At 45.7% G+C, this 13,719-nt stretch overlaps 5 protein-coding genes across 5 annotated transcripts; 4 read left to right on the forward strand and 1 right to left on the reverse strand.

Moving 5' to 3' along the window:
* The first annotated feature begins 18 nt into the window (after positions 1-18).
* Positions 19-478, forward strand: LOC111601088 (RING-box protein 1B). Its single transcript, XM_023317515.2, has one exon. The coding sequence runs from the start codon at positions 89-91 to the stop codon at positions 476-478; it is 390 nt and encodes a 129-aa protein (XP_023173283.1). The 5' UTR covers positions 19-88.
* A 38-nt stretch (positions 479-516) lies between these two features.
* Positions 517-3,275, reverse strand: LOC111601039 (cell division cycle 5-like protein). The gene is made up of 4 exons (XM_023317452.2): positions 3,134-3,275; positions 2,812-3,077; positions 1,314-2,758; positions 517-1,248 (listed from the first exon to the last, which is right to left on the reverse strand). The coding sequence occupies exons 1-4, from the start codon at positions 3,176-3,178 to the stop codon at positions 551-553; spliced, it is 2,454 nt and encodes an 817-aa protein (XP_023173220.2). The 5' UTR covers positions 3,179-3,275; the 3' UTR covers positions 517-550.
* Positions 3,276-3,708: 433 nt separating this feature from the next.
* On the forward strand, positions 3,709-7,433 carry LOC111601103. The gene is made up of 5 exons (XM_023317542.2): positions 3,709-3,881; positions 3,975-4,482; positions 4,542-6,799; positions 6,869-7,066; positions 7,130-7,433. The coding sequence occupies exons 1-5, from the start codon at positions 3,825-3,827 to the stop codon at positions 7,328-7,330; spliced, it is 3,222 nt and encodes a 1,073-aa protein (XP_023173310.2). The 5' UTR covers positions 3,709-3,824; the 3' UTR covers positions 7,331-7,433.
* Positions 7,434-9,111: 1,678 nt separating this feature from the next.
* On the forward strand, positions 9,112-11,272 carry LOC111601026 (odorant receptor 2a-like). Its single transcript, XM_023317435.2, has 5 exons — positions 9,112-9,476; positions 10,037-10,235; positions 10,290-10,563; positions 10,622-10,826; positions 10,879-11,272. The coding sequence occupies exons 1-5, from the start codon at positions 9,177-9,179 to the stop codon at positions 11,092-11,094; spliced, it is 1,194 nt and encodes a 397-aa protein (XP_023173203.2). The 5' UTR covers positions 9,112-9,176; the 3' UTR covers positions 11,095-11,272.
* A 387-nt stretch (positions 11,273-11,659) lies between these two features.
* LOC111601025 (kunitz-type serine protease inhibitor homolog beta-bungarotoxin B5-B chain-like) lies at positions 11,660-12,072 on the forward strand. The gene is made up of 2 exons (XM_023317433.2): positions 11,660-11,811; positions 11,870-12,072. Exons 1-2 carry the CDS (start codon positions 11,730-11,732, stop codon positions 12,070-12,072), a joined length of 285 nt encoding a protein of 94 aa, XP_023173201.2. The 5' UTR covers positions 11,660-11,729.
* The last annotated feature ends 1,647 nt before the right edge of the window (positions 12,073-13,719 follow it).

A 13,719-nucleotide genomic window follows, 5' to 3' on the forward strand; every position in this document is an offset into this window, starting at 1 on the left:
CGAAAATGTTTGCTTTAAAAAATATTCGTAGCAAACACAAAACATTTAAATCTTCAGTTAAATAAAAAATATAAATAAAAAAAGGTAAATGGAAACCTGTAACAAAAATGGATCCATGGCCGAGGAGCTCGAGGTGGAGGAAACGGAAGATTTCCACGATCTGGACGAGTTCAACGAAGACAACGTGGCTAGTGGCAGCGGAAAGAAAGACGAACGTTTCGTAGTCAAGAAGTGGGTGGCCCATGCGCATTGGTCCTGGGATGTGGCTGTGGACAACTGCGCCATTTGCCGAAATCACATTATGAATCTGTGCATTGAGTGCCAGGCGGATCCGAATGCGAATAAGGATGAGTGCACTGTGGCATGGGGTGAGTGCAATCATGCGTTCCACTATCACTGCATTGCCCGTTGGCTCAAGACTCGCCACGTCTGCCCGCTGGACAACAAGGAGTGGGTCTACCAAAAATATGGCCACTAGTCTGTTTAATTAACATTATTTGTATTTAATTTCTTTTGAAATAAGATTAAAATTCTATGTATACATATGTATCTATGCCTGCATCTCCTGCTCCAAGCCGAGCAGCTGTTGCGCATTGGGTCGGTTGCCCGTTATTAGCTCCAGTTGCTGGAAGAGCGTATCGCGCTGTTCGACCAGATTGGCATATTTTTGCTGCAGCTCCTTCTCGCGCTCCATTTGCCGGCGCACATCCTCCTGTAGCGCCTCGAGACGTCGCGGCACAGCAATCGCCTCCTGCTCGCCGAGAAAACGAAATGTGGACAGCGAAAGAGAGTTCTGTTCGATCTGTGCATATGTGTCCTGTAGCTGCTTGATCAGCACCTGCGCACGCGCCTGATAGCCACCGGTGAGTATCTTCAGCTTCTTCTCAATCTTGCCACAACGCTTCGCCTCTTTGGCCATGTGACGGCGATTCTGCTCAAGACGCTTCTCGGCGGACTCCAAGCGATCCTTTTTGCTGGCCAGATTGGCGCGCGTGTAACGATGCTGGGATGGCAGATAGAGCACCTGTCCCAAGCATTCCTGCCACACCTGTGCATAAACATCGAGTGGCAGCTCGCCATGGGACATGCGCTCCTTGACCACTTCCATTTCGTCGGCCAACATTTGCTTGGCCTCTGCCAGCTCCTCCTGCGATATTTCCTCATACGGATTGGCCTTAAAGTAGCTCTGCAGCTGTTCGAGCTTGTGCTGCGATTGACCAGGCACTGGATCACACACAGAGTCGAAAACTGGAGAGAGGTAAGTCGGTAAGCTAGGGGTACATAAATTTGGTGTGACTTTCGGTGATACTCACGCTGCATGGTGATCATCTCGTGCTTGATTAGTTCTTCGGCCTGCTGCTGCTCGGTTAGATTTTGCTTCTCGGACTGCGGACGCAGAATCTTGGTGTTCACCTCAGTCGGTCGTGGCAGGTTGCGCTGGATGACCTGTGAACGCTTGGCTAACTCTCGTTTGCGCTGCGCCTCCTGCTCGGCTAGCATGCGGGCATCCACATCTGCCTGATCCTCAATCGCTGGCTCAGTGCTCGTCTCCATGGCCTCGTTATCCTCCTGCTCCGGCACTACAATTTCGTAATCATTGCGAGGCGTTGGCAACGTGGCCAATCCCTCACGCAGCGTAGACTTCAGCTGCTTCTGGTAGTTTTTGTAGATAGCTGGCGTCTCGGTTACGGCCATGTTTTCCTCGGCATTGATGCTAAGCTTGTCACGCACGAAGGCGGGCGTTGCACTGCTACCACCAGCTCCGCCATTCTTCAACATGGGCACCAAGGCGCCTGAGGCGGGCGTTAGAAAGCCCGCAGGTGTTGCTGCTCCGCCCTCGCGTTGTGTGCGAAAGGGCGTGGCTATGACCGTATTTGGAGTAGCAATAGCCGCCGCCTTGGGCAACGCGCCCGAGAAATCAGATTCATGCAGCGGCGTATTAAGACCACCCTTTAGAGGTGTCTCTGTATGTGTGAGCGCCATCATATTCTGCGCCTCCTGCATTATGCGATCCGTATAGGGCGCTGGGGTACGGGGCGTGGCTGCCACTTGTGGCGTTATGGAATAGTCGGCAAGCAGAGCATCTGTAGTCTCGATGCCACTCTCGCCGGCTACCTCCTTGGCCATCTCACTAGCCCGACCCAGCTTCACTACCTGCTGCAGCTCCATATCGGAAATTTGAGGCGTCGGCAAAACGAGCTTCGAGCGCTTGCGTTCCGGCTCTAAGCTCTGCATCATGGCCGATGGCACCTCGTTCTCCTTGCGCTGCTTTAGCTTCTGCTTATCACGTTTACGCTCCCGCTCCTCCTTCTCGGAGCGCAGCTCACCATCCAAGTCTTGTTGGCGCATTTTATTAAAGTCCGGGTCCTGCTTCTGCAGATGTTCCTCGGAGGTGTCATAGAAGCCAATAGCAGGTCGCTTCTCAAAAGGTATTTCTGCATTGTAATCGATGCCTTTGATGCGCTTCCTACTGCCACTGCCAATGCCAGCGGCGCGCAATTCGCGACGTTTCTGGAGCGTGGCCAAACGGCGAGCCTCCTCGAGCTGCTTCTCGCGCGCCTTACGCTTGGCCTTTTTGCCCTGCGTGTTGGCAAGACGAGCACGTGCTTCGGACAACATTTCTAGCTCGTCCTCGTCCATATCCTTGGGATCGGGTCGTGCAGGCTTGGTCTCTGGATTGGGATCAATCTCACCCGGCTTCAGTTTGCGCGGATCGTCCATGGTGTCGTCGCCATCTTCCTTGCGTTGCGCCTGGTCGCTGCAATTGAAAGTATTCAAGACATTGATTTCACAATTGACATTCACACTTACAGCAGATACTCGTAGCGCTCAAGGCATTGTGCTGCCGTGCGTCCAATAATAGGCGCAATCGTACGCCATTGAGTCGGCATCAATTTGGCCAGATGAAGCAACTTCTCGTCCTCTTCGCGTGACCATTCGGTCTTCTTGATGCTTGGATCAAGCCATTCATACCAACGTGCCTTGCACTGTTTGGCGGACTTGCGATGCAGCAACGAGGCAATGCGACTCCATTGATTTTTGCCATATTTCATTACAGCCGCCTTCAAAATTTCATCCTACGAAGAAAACCTTCCATCTATATAGATTCACTTAACTTCTGAATTTTTCTTACCTCTGTATTGCGCCAGACGCCTCCTTTGATCATAATACGCGGCATTTTGCAGTATTATTTAGTTTCTTTATTAAATAATTTAAAATAGAAATTATTCCGCAGTGTGTCGGCGGCCGCTAGCGATGTGATACATAAGTCAAACGTTTACGATTACGATTGCTTGGCACGCTGTGCACTAAGAACTATCGATGTGTTGTGACTCAAGCAGTACTACTTGTGACGTCACAGTTGACTGGTTTTATTTGATATTCATTCATCAGATTTGAATAAATACATTTAACAACTCTTCAGAGATTCATTATAATACTAGCTATAATAATATCTTATCATAGATATTATATGCACTTATTATTATACATGTTATAATATTTGTTGTTAGTTGTGACTTATTTAAATTTCGATCTTTTATATAAAACAATACATATCGTTGCGTTATCTTAATTTTGATAGCTATTTCGAGATGAACAGCATAATCTATTGTTATCGTGGTATTTTTATATCGCTGAGTTTCGATAGATTTAGTAAATCGATGTGAGTATCGATGCAATTGTTTTTGTTGTTGTTGTTGTAGTTGTTATTATCAGATGTTTTGATATGATATCAGATCAGTGCCACAGCTTTTTGTCAACTGAAATGTAATGCGAAGTTAGCTAAAATGCAGCTATAAACAATTACACATGCACATTGCAATATGAACGCGGATGCGGATGTGGCCTTTACGAGCTTCTACAGCACCGTGGGCAGCCAGGTGAGCCACGCTTTTGGTTGTGTGCACAAGAGAGATTGTGCGCGTGAGAGTGGGTTCGTTGATCTCACTTTTGTTTTTCTTATTTTGTCGCAGTTGCAGCATGCAGACCTGTCGTTGTCCACGCCCATTCACTCGCTGGAGCCCGACAATTTCACCGGCTTTTTTGACGATGAGTCCGCATTGCTGAGCATTCCATTACCCATAGCAACTGGAGCAACTGCAGTGAGCGCCCACAAGAGCTCCTCTTCCGCTGGCCTCGTCGATTCCCCCTGCATTCCATTTGTACAAATCCATACAACAGACTTGCAGCAGCAGCCCCAGCCGAGCCGCAGCTATCGCAATGGCTTTCGCCGAAAGACAGCAGAGATTAAGTCTGAAGCCGAGTTGATCAAATCGGAGCTGGCTGAGGCGGCCAAGGAGCGCACCAATGCCACGCCCACGCCGCCAACAGCAAAGGCAATAGCCAGCGATAGCTGTCAGTCGGATTTGCCACTGAACAAATGTCCCAATTGTCCGTTCCTGAGTCTCTGTCCACTGAAGGCGCAAACGCACATCAGCAGCTGCTTTGGCATCGATGCACAGCATCGTCTGCTCTGTCCAGGTTAAACTCTTCAACATATATATCACTTATGCATATATATAACAGTTAAGCTCTTGCAGGCTGTTCGAATGTCTTCTATAGCGCAGATGTACTCAATCTACATCTTAGCGCCGATCATCAGCTGGAGCCGCAGGAGATTGCCGCACTTGCCAAGTCGAATGATTCGGCTTCCAAGAAGCCCCAGCCGATGCCCAAAAGTCGCATCTATATCAAGAATGTAAACTGCTTGCGTGAGCCGCAGCTGCCGGACTTTCTGCCGCCTGATGGCAATATACTAGATCTACTAGATGATGTGGAGGAAGCTGGCAATTGCTCCAATCCACAGCAGCAGCAGCAGCAACATCAGCAGCCGCATCAGGTGCAGGAGGACCCGCCTAGCTCAGCCGTACAAAAAATATCTATTAAGAGCGTGGACGTTCTAAGAGAGCCAGCGCTGTTGCCCTTTGATTTTCCAATGCCCAGCAATGGAAACCAGCAACAGCAGCAGCAGCAACAGCAACAGCAACAACAGGAACTGGACCAGCTGCCGCCTCTAATGATCAACAACAATCTGCTGGACAAGCCACGCCAACCGAAGATCTACATAAGAAATGTGGATATATTAAAGGAGCCCATGCTGCTCCCTGGCATGGGCTTTGGCAATGCAACCGCTTCGACTGTAGCCAGTCCTGCAGAGGTCTACAATGCGGAGACGCTGCTGACGCCAACAGGCGGCCCACTGCCTAGCTTTGAGCCGCTGACCAGCATGTGCAGTGAGCCTTTCAGCTTTGACTCTGTGCTGAGTGGTGGTAGTGGTGCAGGCAACAGCGCCAGCAGCAGCAGCAGCCACAACTTTAGCGCGTTGGATCTGGATTTTAGCGTTGACTTTGATCAAAGTGTGCAATTAAATGCGGAGCCGGATCATTCACTGCCCAGCGAGCAACAGCAGCAGCAGCAGCAGCAGCACCAGCAGCTGACGGAGCTAGCGCCACATGAAGAGTTTAACCGAGAGCTGGATAACTATTTGCCCGCAGTAGTGCCAACAGCAACAGCAACAGCCCCAGCCACAGCCGCAGCCACAACGGCAGCAACAACCACAGCAGCCACAGCAACCACATCGAAGCAAAAGATCTTTATCAAGAACGTGGACATCTTGAAGGCGCCTCAGCGTGGCACGCTCCATTTGCGCACGGTGGACGAACTAAATCTGATGAATCGCAACGAAGTGGAGCACTTGATTGTGCCGAATCGGGAGCCATTGCCACTGGAGCTGCCCCTGAATGCACCAGCTGTGGCTTTGGAGCCTTCGTTGGTTGATTTGCCGCCGCCATCTGCACCGCTGAGCTATGATGATAGCTACGACTTGGCCGAGGATCTGGAGTGCTGGCCCTGGATGGATGACGAGGTGGACGAAGCGGAGCAACAGTTGCAGCTGGAGCCTCCGCACAGTGATCTATTGATCAAGGACTTCCCGCAGCTGTATCCACAGCCAGCTGCCAATTCGGGGCCTGTGCCGCCCCTGGTGCCAGTCACCGGCTCAGTCGATGCCGCCGCAATCGGTGCAGATAACCTTAGCGGACTGCCCGTGCCGCCGCTTGTGCCTTTACCCAGCGAGAAGACTGCACGCATCTATGTGGCCAACAATTTGCTGCCCGCTGCTGCTGCCGCTGTGGAGCAGCCCTTAGCTGGCGGCACCTCTGTGCGTGGTCGTCCCTATGGTGCCAAACAGGCTGGGTCAGGTCAGTCCAAGCGTCGACTGACCCAGGGCGCAGCTGCTCAACCACAGGAGGCCAGTGGCAAAAAATGCACCGTCGATGGCTGCATGTTCCGCTTCAAGTCGACAGCGACACTCGACTACCATGGACGCTGTCACAATGGGGCTTTGGGCTCCGCCCAGCCCATGATCTGTCCGGAGTGCAGATCGACGCAGTTCAGCAATTGGAATTGTTTGCATACGCATCTGTGGCGCACGCATGCCATCGACATGGAGCTCTACTGCTGTCAGCTGTGCAGCTTCAAGACGCCCATCTATTCGCGGCTGGTGAACACCCACGCGAAGATCCATTCCGAGGAGCGCAACTACAAGTGCGAGCAGTGCGGCAAGGGCTTCAAGAACACCAAGCAGCTCAAGAACCATCGGCGACTGCATCGCACACAGGGCCTAGGCATGAGCAAGCCAGCAAACGAGGAGCAGCAGCAGCAGCAGCAGCAGCTGCAGCCAATGCTGCCTGTGCTGCATCGCTGTGAGGATTGCGGCGCGGCTTTTAAGCATCGGAAGACATTGCGCGAGCATCTGTGTAAGCAGCGCAACGAGCAGCCACAGTGCCCCACCTGTCAGGTAAGTGAGCTGCCATTAGAAATTCGAATGCCATTTGAGCACAGCTTTAATCATGCTTCACACTTGCAGCGCGTCTTCAGCTCGAAGAGCAGCCTGAAGCTACACATGCGCAGCCATCAGGCGAACAAGCGGTTCAAGTGCAACAAGTGCGACTACGAGGCGAATGATCACAATGCCTTTCGTCGCCATCTGGGCACGCATCAGGAGCCAAAGCGGTATGCCTGTCCGCATTGCGATTTCCGTGCCATTCAGAGCACTGCCTATCGGGTATGCCACGCGCGACACTTCACTCAATTCGCATTTGCTATATATTCTTTCGCTCTCTCATAGATACATTTGCAAAAGGTGCATCCGGAGCTAGAACTATCCACGATTATACACAAATGCAATGCGTGCAAGTTCTCGAGCATCAATCACGGCCTGCTGCTGGTCCACCAGGCCAAGCATCATCCAGTCGAGCCATCAAATTCTAAGATCAAAGTCAAAAGCAGCCTTCAGCTGGCACATTCCACTGATGCTCAAAATATCTAGACATCTTATATCTACCTATCCATCAGCAACTATATATATCAATATACACAAAGTGCGGGCGCATAGCTAATAGAACTTTTATACCAAAATTATATAGATATATACATGTATATTATGTGTACGTATGTTTATGCGTATGACATATGATGAACCAATGTTAGTTATGTCCAGAAACCGTTGTTAAGTCTGTTCAATGAGACGATCCATGTTTGTGATCTGTGCAAGTTTTACATTTACAACAATTTTTATATAGTTCTAAAAGATTCAATTGTACGTTTTTTATACATATATATATATATATATATATATATATATATTTATTGTAATTGATTGTAAATATCCATCAAGTCCTGAGTTGGTGTTGTTACTGTAAATACGTATATCAAAAGGAACAAAAAAAAAACAAATACATTTTAAATTTATACAATTTCTAGTTCTTCGTGTAATATTTATATGGCCAATGGACAGATAAACACACTGAGGTAATTTTCATAGTTATAGCAAAAAATTGTTTGGTGCTTAATTTAGCGTGCCACAAATCCGTCCAGAGATTTAAATGATTAAAATAATAAATAATTAAAATATATTTTGCTTTGTGAGCATCCACAGGTAAAAAATTAAATATTTTTATTTTTAATAAGCCGAAAAATCAAGTCTAAATATACATATTCCTGCATGACTATGCAAATTGGATGAGATTTCTGGGAAACACGCCAATGGCCTCGTTTTGCATATGCATATCGCAGGGAAAGAAGTATTCCGCTGGCAAATCTTTAGCGTTTATACTTTCGAGATAAACAAAAGATGACGCAGGCATCTCGAACAAATAAAATGTCAAGATCATTGCTCGATCGATGGCGATGCTGATTCTTGGCAACTTAAGTCTTTCGCGATCTGCTCTCATGGTCGAAATAGCACATCTGGGCGTAGGAGCCACACCTCGATGACTGCCTCCAGTGCAAGCTCTATAGCTAGTTGCAGGGAGATGAAGAAAGTCAGGTTAGAAAATGTAAAGATATGGAAAGTAAATCTTCCTTTGGCTTCACTCTTTATCTCTTTCAATCACTCTGTCACTCCATGTCCCACACTCCCTCACTCACTCTATTTGTCTAGAGAAAGTAAAGTTAAAGAAAGTGAAGATATTGAGGTATCCATAGACTGCATCAAGGTAGTTCAGGTGTTCGTTTGCCTTTGATTAGATTCAAAATAGAAAAGGTGTTTGCTTAGAAGCAAATATAATAATATCTATATCTATACAATTTAAAACATATTTATAAATTGTTTAAGATAAGCTGCTCCCCATAGAAAGTTGATTAAAACTTCGCATGGAACTAAGATTACAGCTTTTTGGTATATAAGAGCTGAGGTGTTCAGTGCCAAATCAGTGCACTTTACCTTGCACTTTACCTTTACCTTTACCAGCTCATATAACTTTCCTATCTTCCTTAGGGTTAGGATGGACGAGTTATATGGGAGGCTGGAACAATCTCCTACTGTGACGTGTAAAAGCCAATGCCAACATGTCCTGCCAGGCGGCAACAACAATCGCCATTGCTCCCTCCAGAAATTAAATGAAAATAAAATACAATTAAGGAATCAGCCTTACAATCAAAATTGTTTTATACGATTCGAGATTGAATCATTTGCCATATGCACGCACAGCTAAGCAGTAATTTCAGATATTAAGAGCTAAAATTATATTGTTAGTGTTATGATAGTAATTAGATGGTCGAACACTTTGAAGGATTACTTATTCAGAAGTGGGCTGGCGTTAGGTGCACGCTATATTTGAGTACCTTATAAATAGGGCCCTGCTGGGCGAGGCTTGGCTGATTCGAATTGTGAAATGAAAAAGTTGTTGCGTCTTGTTCAACGCATTTTGCCCTCGAATGCGGCAGAGGGCAAGCTCGGTTCCATCGAGCTGAACGTGTGGCTGGGCCAGTTGGTGGGGGTGCCTCTGTTGGGGCTGAAGCAGGAGACGCCACTGCAGAAGCTGTGCATCATTGCAGTCGGATATCCAATCGTGTTGGCCGTTTGGTATTATGTCTACCTGGAGCTGTACGATCTCTATCTCAATTGGCATGACTTGGATGCGATGACACAGAACCTGATCTTATCTTTCACACATATTGCTTTCTTGATAAAGGTAAGACTTTGATTGACAGAGTGATTCACAGATTGATAAGAATGAAGTGATAAATACTGTATGCCTGGAGAAAGTATGAAATTTTTTGCTTTCTTCTTTTGCTGAACTTGATTGAGTGATTGATGATTGATGATCTTTTATGCTACAAATATACTTTTCTATAACAACTAGCATATCATTTCATATTATGTCTGTCAATTAATCTTGATTGATTGATTGACAGACTGATTGATGCTCATTGCTTACTAAGCACCTTAAGAGTTGACTACCTGAATTTTTTGCTGTAGTCATCTTTGTTGTGTTCACTTTTTGCACAATATGAAATTTTGATTGATTGATTGAGTTTATAAATGATTGATGAACAGCTTATATCGAATACTGCAAGAACTAGAAGCTTCATTTGTAAGTACATTTATATTTTAATATCTAATTTCTTGCTCACTGCATGCATCCTTCAAGTATTCTTGATTGATTGATTGATAGACTGATGCTTCCATATCTGGCTAGAGAATTACCCTTTGTTGTATTAGTAATTGCTCTACTCAATAATTATCTTTCAGTTCTGCAACATTTGCTATCACTATGGTACTCTGAAGAGCATACTCCAGAAGCTAAGCGAGATCACACGACGCTGCGTTGTCTCCGAGCAGCAAATGGAGGCGTTTCAAAGAGCTGAGTTGAAAAACAAGTTGGCGAATCTGATTTACTTTCATCTCGTGCTGACGCCAGGCCTCATGAGCATTGTCTACGTGCTAATTGGTGAAGAAGCTTCTCCCAAATTGTAAGACTTCGTTGACTTCTTTTGCCTTGCAGCGCCCGAAGAGTTTGCTGGAAATCGTTTTCCGTATCGGGCCGAAATGCCAAATTCCTTGCCACGCATCGTGCAGTCGCTATATAAGGGCTTCAGTGTTTCGCTATTGGCACTAGAGACAACTAGCATCGACTTCCTCAACATATCGGTCATGGGCCAGATATGCATGCACCTGAAGGTGCTCAGCTTGGCCTTCGACCAGCTGCACGAGCGCACCAAGGTAGATGCCTACAGCTGGCTGGTTGCCATTGTCAAATACCATTGCGAGCTGATCGTGTAAGCAGATCGAGATCTCTAAATATACAAAGAGATATAAATTCTGATTTCTGAACAGCCTACGTCAGCAGGTGGAGCGCATCTTCAACCTCGCTGTCATGCTGCAGTTCGTCAGCTCCGTTGTCATCATCGCCATGACCGCTTTTCAGGTGATCGTGATCGGCGACGGCTCGAAGAGCTCCAATGTAATGAACCTAATGCTCTGCTGTGTGCTCTGCCAACTGTTTATGTATTGCTACTTCGGCAACGAGGTCTACGAGCAGGTGAGTCTCAGCTGCAGATAAATACATATCTCTTTTATGCCTCATCTTCTAGAGCAAGACTCTGTCCAGCTCTGGCTTTGGCTGCAATTGGTACTCGTTCGATAGGAAGTGCAAGAAGACTTTGTTGATCTTCATGATAAATGCGGACCGTCCATTTCTGTTTACAGCTGGTGGCTTCATGGCCCTCACTTTGTCCAATTTCACTTACATCATTAGCAAGTCCTATTCCATTGTGGCTGTGCTTAGGCAAATGTACAGCAGATCCTAGAGGAGAGGAGAGATCCTGAGAGCAGAAGAGAGGCGTGGAGAGGAGCTTACTGAAATTCGGAATGGAATTACTACTACAGCTGGAATTAAGGTCTATATGTGGATATACTTATGCTTCACATGCGCACATCTGGTTGTTTTTGTTGACAAAGCAGAAAAGGTCTGCTATAATATCAGACTCATCGAATGACGATGCAAATGGAATAAACCTTTTCTGCCATCTATTCGATTTGATTACTCTAGACATAAGTGGGAGGGTAGCATTCCTATCATATTTTATATAATATAATATATTATACTCTATGATCATAATATATTTTAATTCTTAGAGCAACACTTGTCTCCAGTTCAAGTAGAGCTGAGAGGTTTTCTGTTCCATTCAATTCACAATCCACAGTTGAGCACGTGCTCGCCCATAAAGAACCCGCCTTGAATAGTCAGAAATATGCCAGAATATATATATAGACGAAGGTCGGAGTTAGTGTAAGGGCCTTTGTTGTCATTGAAGTCGGTTGCCAAAACAGCTTTTCACAAATTCTGGACTCTCGTCCCGCTCCATTGTTGCTTTTGGTATATAAGCGCTGGGCTGTTCAGTGTTAAATCAGTTCAACATTTACCACTTTATCTTGAGTCAACATGAAATTCATTCTGATCCTCGCTTGCCTGTCTGTCTATGTGGCCACCCTTGAGGCGCAGCGGACCTGCAAGGGTGCAGTGCGTAAGTAAATTGATGCAGCCCCCATTATCAATCCGATTAACTGTACTTTCTTCCTTAGCGGATAGATTGACGATTTGTGTGGGATCCAAAAACGTAGGCCGAAACAACACTCGATCCTGCCGTCAGAATGCCAATTCCAAGATGTGGTGGTACGACAGCAGATCCCGTTCCTGCAAGAAGTTGGCCTACAAGGGCTGCGGCGGCAACAACAATCGCTACTGCACCCGCCAAGCCTGCCGCAACAAGTGCAGAAGGAACTGAATGATGGACATACGTAAATGATAGCAAATGAAATGAAATGAAATGAAAATAAAGTTAAGGAATCTGCATTATAATCCTTATTGTGTTTTACCTATAATACTGATGGGATTGAAAGCAACTCAACTGTATTCATATCACCAGCTAAGCTGGCCAGATTAGCTTTTCATAAATGCCATCCTAACTAGCTGAGCTAGTTGACCATTGTGGCAAATGCACAGCAAGTCCTAGTCAGGAGTAGGAGTAGGGAGGAGTCGGAAGGAGTGGGAAGGAGAGAAGAGCAGAGGAAGGAGTAAGTTAATTTCCTAACGCCTCTAACATATAATCACATAATTGAGCTATTATAACTGTCATGAGCTCATTAAATTCAAAATTCTTTGCACGCGATGCCTAAAAAATGTCAAAAAGGTGTTTGGGCCACGCTCTGCAGCTAAGTGGGTAGCTTGAAAGTTAAACTTAAATTCCTCAAAATTGGCATAGTAACGAAGCAAATAAGTGAAATTAAATTTTATATCTCCAAGCTTTGGTTCCGGTAGTATTATCTACAAGTGTATGTGTGTGTGTGCGTGTGTGTGTATGTGTGTGTAACCACATAAATATTTTTTTAAATGTATATTTAGTTCCCAAGCAATGTGTTCTATATATATGCTCGTTGAGGTGATTAGGGGATTATTACTTTTTTGTCTAATGTCCGTCCGTCCGTCAGTCCGTTCGTCCGTCCGTCCACCCGTTTGTCCTTCAGTTCTTAAAGCAGACTTATCCCAAATGATTCGCACTACATTAGCATCTATCCAGTTGAAGGTCCAGTGCTGTGCATGAGTATTACGATCAGAGTCACGCACCACTGCAGCGCTTTTAATTATTTTCATTCCGTTTTTATTATGTTCACAATAAATAAAGCTGATATGAATAGCAGAGAGAGAGAGAGAGAGAGAGAGAGATAGAGCGAGCGAAATGAGAGAACAAAGAACTTTTTTAATCTGTATATATTTTATAATATGTGAGTGGGTTTCCTGGAATTCAATTGAATGTAATTAAAATGATGTCTGTGGAGCTGGAATTTCCTTTTGAATGATTTCTAACACTAACGAAAGCCACTTAGATACATGACCAATTTTTGATGTTCCATATACTATACTTGAAACACATATACTATATAGTTGATAGATTTCATATGACAGCAGAATCGATCTTAAAATGCTTTAATCCGATACCTAAGAAAATTATCTAAATGAATTTACAGAACTTTTCATAGTGCAGAAGTTGTAGTTGTTATCTTAAGAGCGAGAGAGAGGGAGACGTGCAAATGGGCAGTCGAGCGTGTGTCAGGGAGTCTGCTCAAGTAATTAAGTAAACGAAAAGTTAAAGTCAAATTCAATGCAAATCGTCTTTTCAGTGGCGTCTGTACAGACAACAGAGGGTCAAGAGTTGGCTACAAATTCCTACAGCTATTACGTTATACGTTACTTGCAGAGAGAGAAAGAGAGAGATAGAGAGGAAGAGAGCGCGTGCATTTTAGCAGCAAGTGTTCTCTCTGTATATGTATACTACAAGCGCGTACAGTTATTCATGTTCTCAGCGTATAAAGCCAAACATCACACGCTCTTGGCTCGCAAAAAGAATGACATCGGCAGAAGCTCTCGCTCTCTC

Source organism: Drosophila hydei, unplaced genomic scaffold (assembly GCF_003285905.1).
Source record: "Drosophila hydei strain 15085-1641.00,03,60 unplaced genomic scaffold, DhydRS2 tig00000243-arrow-arrow-pilon, whole genome shotgun sequence".
Lineage (NCBI taxonomy): Eukaryota > Metazoa > Arthropoda > Insecta > Diptera > Drosophilidae > Drosophila > Drosophila hydei.

Coding starts and splice junctions, on each gene's coding strand:
- LOC111601088 (XM_023317515.2), top strand. CDS start 89: ATGGAAACCTGTAACAAAAATGGATCCATGGCCGAGGAGCTCGAGGTG.
- LOC111601039 (XM_023317452.2), bottom strand. CDS start 3,178: ATGCCGCGTATTATGATCAAAGGAGGCGTCTGGCGCAATACAGAG. Junction 3,078..3,133: donor GCGTCTGGCGCAATACAGAG/GTAAGAAAAATT, acceptor TTTTCTTCGTAG/GATGAAATTTTGAAGGCGGC. Junction 1,249..1,313: donor CGAGATGATCACCATGCAGC/GTGAGTATCACC, acceptor ACCTCTCTCCAG/TTTTCGACTCTGTGTGTGAT.
- LOC111601103 (XM_023317542.2), top strand. CDS start 3,825: ATGAACGCGGATGCGGATGTGGCCTTTACGAGCTTCTACAGCACCGTG. Junction 4,483..4,541: donor GCATCGTCTGCTCTGTCCAG/GTTAAACTCTTC, acceptor AAGCTCTTGCAG/GCTGTTCGAATGTCTTCTAT. Junction 7,067..7,129: donor TTCAGAGCACTGCCTATCGG/GTATGCCACGCG, acceptor GCTCTCTCATAG/ATACATTTGCAAAAGGTGCA.
- LOC111601026 (XM_023317435.2), top strand. CDS start 9,177: ATGAAAAAGTTGTTGCGTCTTGTTCAACGCATTTTGCCCTCGAATGCG. Junction 9,477..10,036: donor ATATTGCTTTCTTGATAAAG/GTAAGACTTTGA, acceptor ATTATCTTTCAG/TTCTGCAACATTTGCTATCA. Junction 10,564..10,621: donor TACCATTGCGAGCTGATCGT/GTAAGCAGATCG, acceptor ATTTCTGAACAG/CCTACGTCAGCAGGTGGAGC.
- LOC111601025 (XM_023317433.2), top strand. CDS start 11,730: ATGAAATTCATTCTGATCCTCGCTTGCCTGTCTGTCTATGTGGCCACC. Junction 11,812..11,869: donor GACCTGCAAGGGTGCAGTGC/GTAAGTAAATTG, acceptor TTTCTTCCTTAG/CGGATAGATTGACGATTTGT.